General features: G+C 37.2%; 1 protein-coding gene across 1 annotated transcript; it reads right to left on the minus strand.

Moving 5' to 3' along the window:
* Window positions 1-262: 262 nt before the first annotated feature.
* On the minus strand, window positions 263-8,120 carry LOC131596291 (trafficking protein particle complex II-specific subunit 120 homolog). Its single transcript, XM_058868900.1, has 10 exons — window positions 7,601-8,120; window positions 7,311-7,517; window positions 6,944-7,126; window positions 5,181-5,284; window positions 4,962-5,021; window positions 3,805-4,093; window positions 3,249-3,544; window positions 2,242-3,089; window positions 863-1,801; window positions 263-768 (listed from the first exon to the last, which is right to left on the minus strand). The coding sequence occupies exons 1-10, from the start codon at window positions 8,009-8,011 to the stop codon at window positions 548-550; spliced, it is 3,558 nt and encodes a 1,185-aa protein (XP_058724883.1). The 5' UTR covers window positions 8,012-8,120; the 3' UTR covers window positions 263-547.
* Window positions 8,121-11,685: the final 3,565 nt, after the last annotated feature.

Consider the following 11,685-nt stretch of genomic DNA (forward strand, 5'->3'; position numbering starts at 1 on the left):
TTTTTTTAGTTTCCCCATTTTATAAGATTTTTGTTGTTATGAATAAAATCAAACCCTCCAAAATCCTCCTACCCAAAATCTTTTTATTCTTTTTATCCAATTATTCTTATTTTTCAAAACTCTCCTTTCCTTTCCCTTCCCTTCCCTTCCCTTCCAAACTCGCAAAACTTAATTTCTAATTTAAAATCTTGCTTATAATAGTTTAACTAGGTATCTGAGACAATGAGATTTGATAAATCTTGTACTTTCTTGTGGTGGAATATATAGAAATATGATTTATTTATTTTTTTAATAAACATCAATATGTTCAAAAATAAACAAATTCCAAAACCACTATCTCATCATAGTACAATCCACAAGATTTACAGACAAAACCCCCCAAGTTATTTCTGTTGAACTTATAAATGGAAAGTAAACTTCCAAGTTTCAACCAGAAGAGTCCAAGGAGCATTCCCGCGTGTAACTTAACGGCATCACTCTAAATAATCCAATGAAATCTACACATTTTAGAATACAAAGTTAACATCACATTTAAGGAGAAAATTTGTCATGCATTCCCAAGGACACGAAGGTGATATGGTGGTCCACGACAAAAAATAGGCTCAGCAGCTGAAGTTGCCCTAGCACGAGCCCGGAGGATGTCATTCGCATCATCGATCACTGCTGCGGCGAGTAGCGTATACTCTCCTGGGACAAGGAAATGCAAGCAGAAAGAATGGTTGATTTGCTGAAGTGGAGGAATTTCAATGGTAATATCACTCAAAACACCTGAAATAAATGGGATTTTGGCAAGAAAATACAATGTTAGAGACCCATATGACTGCCTTCCAATTACAGAAAGCAGATGAAAATTGAATATTACCTGTCCACAGAACAGTTGATTTGGTACCATCTACACAGTTTTCTCCAGCTACATCTCTGCATGTAATGTTAAGATTCATTTTGATCATATCCTTGGTGTTATTACGGACCACGGCTACCATTGGTGTCATTTCATGTGCAAGCACAGAACTTTTGGAAGCAGGGGATTCAGGTAAATCAGATTCTTTAACAGGATCAGGATTATTTGATTCAAAACCATCTTTAACAAGCCTGAAGCCAAATGTCAGTGGATCTGGCAGCAACACATCCATGATTGATGTCTGTAGAGCAGCCTGGATAGCATCCTTGATATTTAACTCACCAGAGCTATTGCGTCCTGAGTGCCAATGAACCTTAATCCTAGATACAAGATTCCTGATACAAGCATTGAGTTCGGCTTTGCTGCTCTTTTCAGAGAATGATGCATTTCTTCCTCCACCAATACCATTTGTTTGAGTGTCCTTTGTTAAAAAGGAATCATCAAGAACAGGTAATTTAAAATGCTCCAGAGGCACAAGAACCCTTGCTGAGCAATCTCTATCGATTCTTGTTTTAGGATAGCCATATTCTGTAGCATCCTGATCAGCTAAATGATTGTCCTCATTACTGTTCTCCAGTTTGACAGAGACATTGATTTCAAACACAACATCAGTTGGATTAGACAGCTCAAGTTCGAGAAAACGCAGTCCCCAGCTACCTCTGAAAGGATCGATTTTCACCAATCTGTCCATTTTCGATTCCGAGTTAACATGTTCTCCAGTGGAACTATTACTTGCATCATCGAACTTAGGAAGAGTTTCACTAACATGAGCAGGAAATTCCATTGAAAGCAGCTGAGCCTTCACAAAGGACAAACCCTGTAAAACACAAATCTGCAGAGGAACAACAAGGCGTCTACCGGGGGATACAGCATTTGGATCTTCAGAGGTTTTCAGCGGACCTGAAATAAATGTGGAAAGAGCCTTAATACCAGATATAAAAGGACTCGGCACAAGTTTTTAACGGTCCTCAGCAGCACAAGAAACCACTAAATGACAAAATGACAGAAATCTATAAATTCATGCTATTGCAAATATTGAGAGTGCCAGAGTCAACATAATATGGGAGCTACATAAGGAACCTTATCAAATAAACATGTTTCAACTATTTAAGATCTATGAGATCTGATTAAATGCAAGAGAAAATATAGTCTAATAAAGAGGGGAGAGGAAGACATGGAAAATTTGAAAAGGGGGCAAATCAAGCTGAACAAGGTAAATGGGTAAAATATTAGAATTCACAACAAAATGATTGATCTGAATGTAATCTAATGAAAGGCCCGCAGACTGAACTTCTAAATTCATCATGAAGCAAGAAAATTTGATGTCTTGAAGACAGTACCAGCGTAGTGGATCAATAGTGATGGGCAACTTCCATCTTTGGAATGCCTTGTATTATCAGCGTCTGCCACGCCGACCTGCCAGGCTCGCAAAGTCACAGGGAATGTCACTTCTGCTCCAGGCTTTAGAGGGAGACGAGACTTTAATGTTTCAGAAGAATATGAAATTACGGAATCTTGATTTTTCCCTGACAGTGAAATATGTGCCTGCTCAATAGGAACTGTGCCTGCATTAGCCAAACTTATCCACACGTCACGAATTTCGCCTTCGTACAAAATGATGGCCCCATCTCCTCCAACAACATGTGATATCAGCAATGGAAGTGGCGGTACTACAGAAATACTTGGAACAGATACATTCTTCAACTTTGGAGAACCACAGCATCGGAAAGGGTCAGAAAGAACGAGCCCTTGTGCAGCCCCAAGAAGCAGATTATCAACCTCTCTAAACAGGTGTTCAGTAATAACACCAAAACAATGAACAATGCACCCAGGAATTGTAACTGGCCCCACTGATGTTGGAATGCCAGATAAGGTAATCACTTTTGAAGAATTTGGCAGAAGGCTTATGCTCACTGGAAAAGCATCAAAATTTCCTGAATGCACAGACAGGTAGATGCTATCGACTCTTAAATCAAAGCCACATGGGTTTGCCAATTCCACTAAAACCTGGATCGGCTCTCCAACAATCCAAACAAGCTCTTGCTTCTTGATATTATTGGTATCTCCTTTACTGAATGGCGTGTAAATGAAAGGGCCCGAAGGGGCAGAACCCACCCACCAATCTTCTCTAGCAGGATTACGTTTTACAATGTCCATTTGTCTTGGGTGAACAGGAAAGGAATGCACCCTGAAATTTAATAATTAAATTGTTTCTTGAATTAGCTTTCCAAAATTAATGTAATTGACCAAATTAGCATTTGAAAAACTTGACCCAAAAGGAAAGATGATGGAATATGACTTGTTCGGGATGAATTGCAGGAAAAAAAATCTGTATCCCAATAAATACCTTATAAAAGGTAAAGCAGGATCGGCACATCGAGTCCCTGGTGGTAGCCTCTCGGACGAATTTGAAAGTGCGTTAGCGAGGCCATTTTGCCCGGCAGGAGTTATTAGAGGATAGTAGGACCTAAGTAGTCGTGCTGCTGCACTCCATGCAGTTAGAGGGTCTCCAGCACGAACTGCAGAGAGCAGAATTTCTCTTAATACAACCATCTGGATGGTACTCCATTGAGACTCAAACAATGAGACAACTGATTGGTGATGCATTTTCCCACCATCAGCTTTGTCTGATCCAATTCCCTTCTGCGAAGAAGCAACAGTTGAAGTTACATTTTATAACTGGAAAAGTTCAAGCAACGCAAAGAAAAATAAAAGAAGCAGCAACAGCTCACTATCTTAGCAACTAACAATTTCTAGGTTAAAAAAATGTGACAAATCAATCAAAATTTTCTCTCCAAGCCATAAAATGATTGATATTATATTAGTAACAAAAGAAAGGCCATGGGCATTTCAAGCACCCAAAGAAAATAAGGTGTTTTGGTGGGTGATGCATGTACACTCACATTATGAATAGAATGATCAGAGATTGAAGATCTACTTTGAACATGATAAGCTTTTGTGGTCATTGCCAAAACTTGCATCGCACTAATTGCAGCCAGCCTATTTTCTTGCTGCAAATATAACTGAGCAACCTGCCTGGAAAAGAAGGCGGCTTTTCTCTGGTATCCAAGACTACCATACAAACGAGCTATTTCAATGTATAGTATGAGTCTATCACTTGCATCAATTAAAGATTTAGCACCATCTGCAGCTGTTGTCAACAACTCCACCACCTCCTTGGCCAGCTCTCTCCTGTTGATTAAAAGAACTCAGCCATAATTGCTTTGAAAATAAGAAAAGTGAAACATATCACTTGGGGTGTGTTTGTTTCAAGGTTGTAAAAGATATTCCCAAGAATATGGCCATGGGAATGCAACATTCTCATGTTTGATTCAAGTTTTAAAAATTATTCCAAGGCATTTTTTATTCCCAAGATTCTTATTTACACATGATTTTTCTATTCTTATTCCAAGGCTTAAGGGTGGGAATATAACATTCCCATGGAAATAAGTTCAACCAACTCTAACTTCCCACTATCACTCACATTTACTATTATTTTTTATTTTTAAATTAAAAAAAAATTATCATTATTCCTAGGAAACTAAATTCTTACCAAACACATAAGTTGGAATAATATTCCAAGGAATACTAATCCTGGGAATACCATTCCAAGGAATATTTTTTCTAACCTTGAAACAAACACACCCTTGATACACCATAAATTCTTCTTGATGACAAACTAGTATAGATATTCCAAATCTTAAATGTCCATGTATACCAACTGTTTTGAGTAAACAGAAGCATGAAATTTAAAAACTCATGAAGCATCATTCAATTGAAATGCTGGTCTAATTTTGAAAAGTTAAGCAATTGAAAATCAAAATTCATAATGGCTTAGAGACTGAGCATATATTGAAGAATATGATAGGGCTTGGGTATTATTAGGTGACCAAGTCCGGCGTCGAGTAGTGTGGTGTGGAATGCTTAGTAGAGTATTTAAGTGACTTGGTTCTCCCCCCTTGATAGCTACTTCTCAGAATACTAAAGTTAATTGATTTACATATTCATAATGGGCATCAACATGGCATATTTATCATATTGCAAAGCCCGGCAAAAATACCTGCAAAGGAACCTCGCTAATTTCAAAGTAGCTTCAAGTTCAAAAGTTATGGGAGAAACTCTGCACAAAAGAAATAAAAACACTTGGGCTTAACAAATAGAAATTGGAATAATCAGCACGAGGTGTAAATACAGTAGAGTAATATAACTACGGAAAGCACAGTTAAGCAATAGGCGTAAGAGAAATTGGTTAATGGAGGCTCAAGTGATAACTTCTTACCGCTGAGTATTATCTTGTGACTTCTTATAATTCAAGATGACACTATTATAACGATATCTAACTTCATCCTCCAAGGCTGAATCTTTCTGGCCCATACGGTCAATCTGAAACCATAAAAATGAAAAGAAATAAATAAACAGAGATAAGAGTCACAGTTGACTTTCCTTGACAATTATGGTCGTCGCATGACTCATATCTATACTCCTATGCCACACGACAAGCACTGCCACTACTCTCAATGTATAGAAAACTGCTAACACTTTTTTACTGCAGATACCATGCAATGCTGGAAAACTGTCTATACAATGAATCAATAACAAATTATATATGCCATGCAATATTACCAAGTTCAATTAGTTTCGGCTAAAGCTTCATGCCCTTGCACTAACAACTGTAACCACGATCTAAAGCTAAATAAAAAATGAAGACAAGATCCATATGATAGTCATATGAACATATAACTCTCCCCTTCTAAGAAACGAGATCTTGCTTAATTGGAGCAAAAATTAGGGGAGAGATTTTGGGCATTGGAGCCTTCAGTTCTTGTACTCTAGCCGACTAGTTCATGCTTTCTAAATAAATAATATATGAAATAAGTACTTGTTCATACATTGTGTGCAAATATAAAACAATTAAGCACTTCAACAACCAGTTAACTTAAGTAAGTAGACACGTAAATATTGATTGAAAGTAACCACACATCTAGATATTTACTACAATCACATTTGATAAGAGAGAAAAAACTCTCTACCATGAACTCAAACACATATTTTGGATACAATCACAAATGGGGTTCACATAACCCATAGTGAAGAGAAGTTTTTACCTATGTTGTTAATCTCGGAAAGCGGCGCGGCGCGGTCAACCTCAAAATGGGAGCGGCGCGGGCGCTATTTTAACAACGCGGCCACTAAAAAATAATTATTTTAATGAATTTATGTATGCAGTATAGTGTTGAACTTAGGGAGAGAAAGCAAAAGTAAGGTAATTAGAAAGAGAAATTACCGTTGGAGAGGAAGAATTTATGAAGAAGAGAAAGAGTTTATGGAGAAGAGGAAGAATTAGTCACAAATTACTGGATTTTAAATAGAGTTTATAAAGGAGAGGAAGAATTAGTCACAGATTAAGCTAGATTTTAAACAGGAGTGAATAGGGTAATAGGATTTCAATAAATTACCCTTTTAATATTATTTATTTATTACTTTTTAATATTAATAACTATTTAATTAATAATTAATTGTTATGGGTTTAAGTGAACCCGGCCCATATCCAAATCCAGTCTATTTAAAAAAATTAGGGTTTTTTTTCTTAAAGAAGCGCGCCGTCATCGAGTTCCTTTTACAAAACGAGTTTCCTGCACAACTCGTTCGAGTTTACCGAGTCCGGTAGCATATACCTCTGATTCCGCCTGAAGCGCCGCTTTGGGCCGCATTCGACCCGCGCCCGAATCCGCGATCTCGGCCGCACCAGCCCTAACGCGGCCGCATCATTCTAACGCGCTGAACTGGTATGACCAGAAGCGGCCGTCTGCTTTTTTCCGCATCGCGCCACGATAGCTGCCGCACCAGCCGCGATTAACAACAGAGGTTTTTACATATCCTCACAGTACTTCCCTAAGTCCAATGAAAAACACAACACATGCGGATTGCCTAACCATACAGTCCACAGTCTTTAATTGAGTTGGATTGTCCAATGCCTATTCAAATTTAAATTAAACTAAGAATGAAAGTGCGAAAAGAAAAGAAGAAAGTAAATAAATATACCAGCAAGGCACAAACGCTACCCTCCAATGCTCCAGCATACCAGAAGTAATCCCCAGTCAACCTTCCAAGTTCTAATGCAGTAGAATAATGAGCATTAGCATCAACAGGAGAACCTGCCAGCAAACAGTAATCACCAATGGTCTTTTGGGCACGCCCAAGTCTCCTCTTTTTGGCCTTGATAACCTGCATTAAACAAACAAAACACACCAAAATATCAATAAAATTGAACTTAACCACAACAAGATCACAAACCAAAAAAAAATATTCAAAATCCAAATCACAACATCACCACAAAAATAGTATTAAAAAAATATATAAGAGCAACAATAACAATAATCATGATTCATGACACCTAAAACATGAACACCTCCTCTGAGCTGAGACTAGCTTGAGAATCCAACGGCGTCTTGAGAATAGTTCCAGAAGATTCCGCTTGAAGAACCCACTTCTCAAACTCCATAAGCAACGAAGCAGCTACTTCTTGCATCATAGTATTCAAATGAAACTCTAAAGTTGCACGATCCGCAGGAGGAAACAATCTCAAATTTCCACCTCTCTTACTTCCCTCCTCAAGCTACAATCAAAAATACAAAAAAGTAAGAATGTTTCCTATTTTGATCCATTTCTTATGGAAATTACCAAAAATAGTGAAAATACCTGAGAATCGTTAGGGTAAAAGGCGAAGCATCGTTCAACGAGTGAGGAAGGGTAAGATTTATAAGAATTTACGAATTGATCAACCACAGCGTTAAGATCCGGCGAGGAAGGACAGTGAACAATGCCGACGACGGCGAGGGTTTTCCGATGAGATTGAAAATCCTCCCAAGGACTTGGAGTAGCACCGCCGAGAACGAATTTGAACCTAAGAGTACCGGAATCCCAAGGCTGATGTGCGAACGGCGATTTCTGGTGCTCAGTGTAGAAGGAACTGATCGCGGAGAGAGGGATCGTGTGGAGCGGGAGTAGCATAGAGTAATAGTCTCGGAGGACGTTCGGCGGTACCGTTCCGATCGGGATTACGGCGACTTGGATCATTGATGATCCTTCGATGCTTACCTCCGGTTCCATGGTGGTGCACCGTATGGTTACCGGTTGGTTGGTTACTTGGTCTTTTATCAACACTCGCTATGCTCACAAGATCTAGAAAATGTTAAATGATGAAAGTCAGCAAATTTTTTGGGGAATTAAAAGTAAACTGAGTATTTTTTTTTTTATTGAAGTGCGGTATTATAATTTAAAATTTTTAGTAAATGATTGACCAGAAAAATATCAAATGCAAGAGAAATATATAATAACTAGTTTAGTAAGAGAGTAAAAATTAATTATCAATTTAACTTTAATCAAATATATTGCTTTAAAATGAAATGGTTGGTGTCATCCCTTAATTTAATTTTTTTTAATAATAGCATTAACTTTATTTATACCAAAAAAAAAAGTTTACAAAATCGGGTGATCCGAAGATCTAGGCAAAACTCAATGTATGCTAATTAATATATTATGTGTTAACATTGACATGTTTTCCAATCTCTCGATGCATAGTGTCTCTCGTAACAATGTTATATATAATTATCTCCTTATGGTCAGCATCGATTAGTTTTTGAGAAAAATATTTTACTATTTTTGTTCCTCCATATCTCGTATATGGTCTCCGCTATAGCAATCTTCAGTAGAAGTTTTTCCAGTTTTTCTTTAAAGTTTCCCTAATTAAGCGCATAAGTTCTTTGCTCCATACTTCTGGTTTCCTCTTAACATGCATCCATACAAGAGTCTCACCCCGAATCCGATTAGTCAGCTCACACTCGAAAAAAAGGTGTTCCATATATTCCCTTTTGTCACAGAAGCAGCAAGTTGTTTCAATGATAAATCCAAAACTTACAAGCCTATCTTTAGTTTGAAGATTTCCATTCAAAGCCATCCTGTTCTGGACTGGGCCAAGATTCAGCCCAGTCTACTTTCGGCCCAATTGGACTTGGAGGCCCAAATCATCTCTAAGCCCATGAGGAGTAAACACGTGCTCGGCTCCTTGGAGACCCAGTGGCGTTGCAGCACTGCAGTGCGTGCTCGGCATATGATGCTCCTCGCGAGCGTCTCATGTGACGAGGACTTCCCTCCTCATCCAAACTCAAGCTTACAAGGCACGCTCTCTGTGAGCGTCCCTTCCGCCAAGGGCTCTCTTCCTCGCGGCCTTATGTCGAGGACCCTCCTCCTCGTAGGGTCGCTTCACATCCAAACCCCCGAATAACACAAAGTCCACGTAGTCCCTGAAAGATCGCGTCTCCCTTAAACTTTGGAGTGGTTAACCAGGACGGAGACCACATACTGGTCTCCGATATTTTTGCCTAGAATCCTGGCAGTCTCCTAACCGAGCCTGGGCATCCAGTCTAGTAGCGAGATCTTGGCCCAGCGCTGGGGGCTATAAATACCCTCTTTCACTAGAGGGTCAGGTATTCACTTCTTCTATCATTTACCTTGTACTTGTGTTCTGCTGGTCTTCTTACTTTAGCATCGGAGTACCTTGCAGGTACACCCCCTAGTTCACTAAAGATCCAAATCCTTGCAGGCCTTGAAGATCCATCTGATCAGGTAAGATCACATCCAAAGGTTGAAAATTGCTTTTGGTCTAGCTTTGTCAGTAAACAAATATTTTCCTCCAACTGATTGGTACTCTATCCTCTCTCAGCACTCCATATATTTCAGTTGTTTTTGTATATGTCCTTCTGCATAATTTCAGTCCAAACTGTTGCCAGTTTCTCCCCGCAGTTCACAATTATTATTAAAATCCAATAGCAGTTTGAACCGATCCTCCATGTAAGGACATCTTAGCCTTTAAGGTAGTACGTATTGACCCATCTCACCCAAAGTTTGTCCTTCTTAGCATGTATATTCCATAACAATTTGTCAATAGTTGCTTGATTCCATTCTTTGAGTGAGGTAATGTTCATACCTCCTGCATTCTTGGGATTACAAGCAGTCTCCCAAGCTATTGGGACCTTATTTGTTACAGTATCTTTGCCACTCCATAGAAAGTTGCGACATATTGCTTTGATTTCTTGGATAACTTTTTGAGGTAGAGGGAACACCTACATCCAATAATTAGTGGCAACAAACAACACACTATTTATAAGTTGCAGTCTTCCTGCATAGCTTAGAAGTTCCAACGTACAATGCTTTATTTTTTCCACAATTCTATTGATGAGGGATCGACATCGGTGGACAGAGACTTTTCTACCAGCAAGGGGAATTCCCAGATATTTAAATGGTAACTGGCCTTTAGAGAAGCCAGTAAGACCCCTGTCAGGATTGGCTTGTAGACCATTGGCCTCAAAGAATCTATGGAACTCCCTCATCATAATCTTCATTAAATCGCCCCTAGCAAACAACATTAAATCATCAGCAAGTGAAATATTAGTAAAATAGAGTTTTCCACATTTAGGAGGGAAATTAAAGTCAAGGATGTCCTTCAGCCTATTGAGACACCTATGTAAAAAGTCTTTACATTTAAGTGTTTTTTTAGTATTGATCTTTGTATTTTTTTCTTCTTAATACATATAATTTTAAATAAAGTTGTTTCAAATCTTTATATCTTAAAAACTCATGCAAATAATAAATATGTTATATATATTTAGTAATCTAGAATTATCACTAAGGGTGAAAACGAGTTGAGTCAAACTCGCCTCGGCTCGACTTGACTCGTTAAGAATTGATTCACCTCAAATATTGGTTCGAGTTCGTCACGAACTTTTTTCAGCTCAAACTCGACTCGTTAAAAGTTCACAAACAATTCGGTTCAACTCGTTAGGTTCAACTCGCTTGCTTCACGGACTTAAAAGTTATTTTTTAAAAAATATTTTTATTTATATATTTGCCAATTTAAATTAATATTATATTTTTAATAAAAAAATATAGAAATAAAATAAAGTTATAAGATTAAAATCTATACGATGTTAATTTTATTTGTATAATTAATTTTAGAGATATTTTGCTCAAAGGAGAATATAAATTATCAATTAAAACTGTTAGATTTAAAGAAAATATAGGAGTAAGATTTGACGAAAATCTTTAAACATACTCTTAAAGACAATATAATTCATCTCATATATAATCGAGTTGACTTATGAACCTAACGATTTAAATTATGTATAGTTCAAGTTCAGCTCATTTAGTTAACGAATTTATTTTTTAACTCATATTTTAGCTCATTTAGTTCATGAACCTAATTCAACAAATTAATTGTCGAATTGAATTCTGATTTGTTTTTGAGTTGGTTCAGTTCATTTTCAGCCATAATTATCATGTAGTTAAAAGAAATTCTCATTCTTTTCCTCACTCCAGCATTTAAGTTTTTACAATTTTAAAATTTGAACACATCTTGTTTTCCTATTTGTTTTTACAATATTAAAATTTGAACATATATTGTTTTCCTATTTCAAAATAAATTAGTAATCAATTGTTCCATTACATGACTTGTATTACACTTTCTATGTTATTGATATTGTTTGGATTGCAAAATCTAAATACGTTCGGGGCTTGTTTTCAAATTACAAAAATCAAACATACCTTAAGAAAACTTTTGGATTTTATGATTCGAACCATGATACTCCATAGTGTTGGAGTTAAGTTTATATTAATTTTTTTGTTAAATTGAAAATTTTATTTATTTATCAGTAATGGGCAGGAACAACATGTTCAAGACTCGCACTAAAGAAAAAGAGAATTCATTATTGTCTCTACTAGATAGAAGT

The sequence above is a fragment of the Vicia villosa genome, linkage group LG4 (assembly GCF_029867415.1).
Source record: "Vicia villosa cultivar HV-30 ecotype Madison, WI linkage group LG4, Vvil1.0, whole genome shotgun sequence".
Taxonomy (NCBI): Eukaryota; Viridiplantae; Streptophyta; class Magnoliopsida; order Fabales; family Fabaceae; genus Vicia; species Vicia villosa.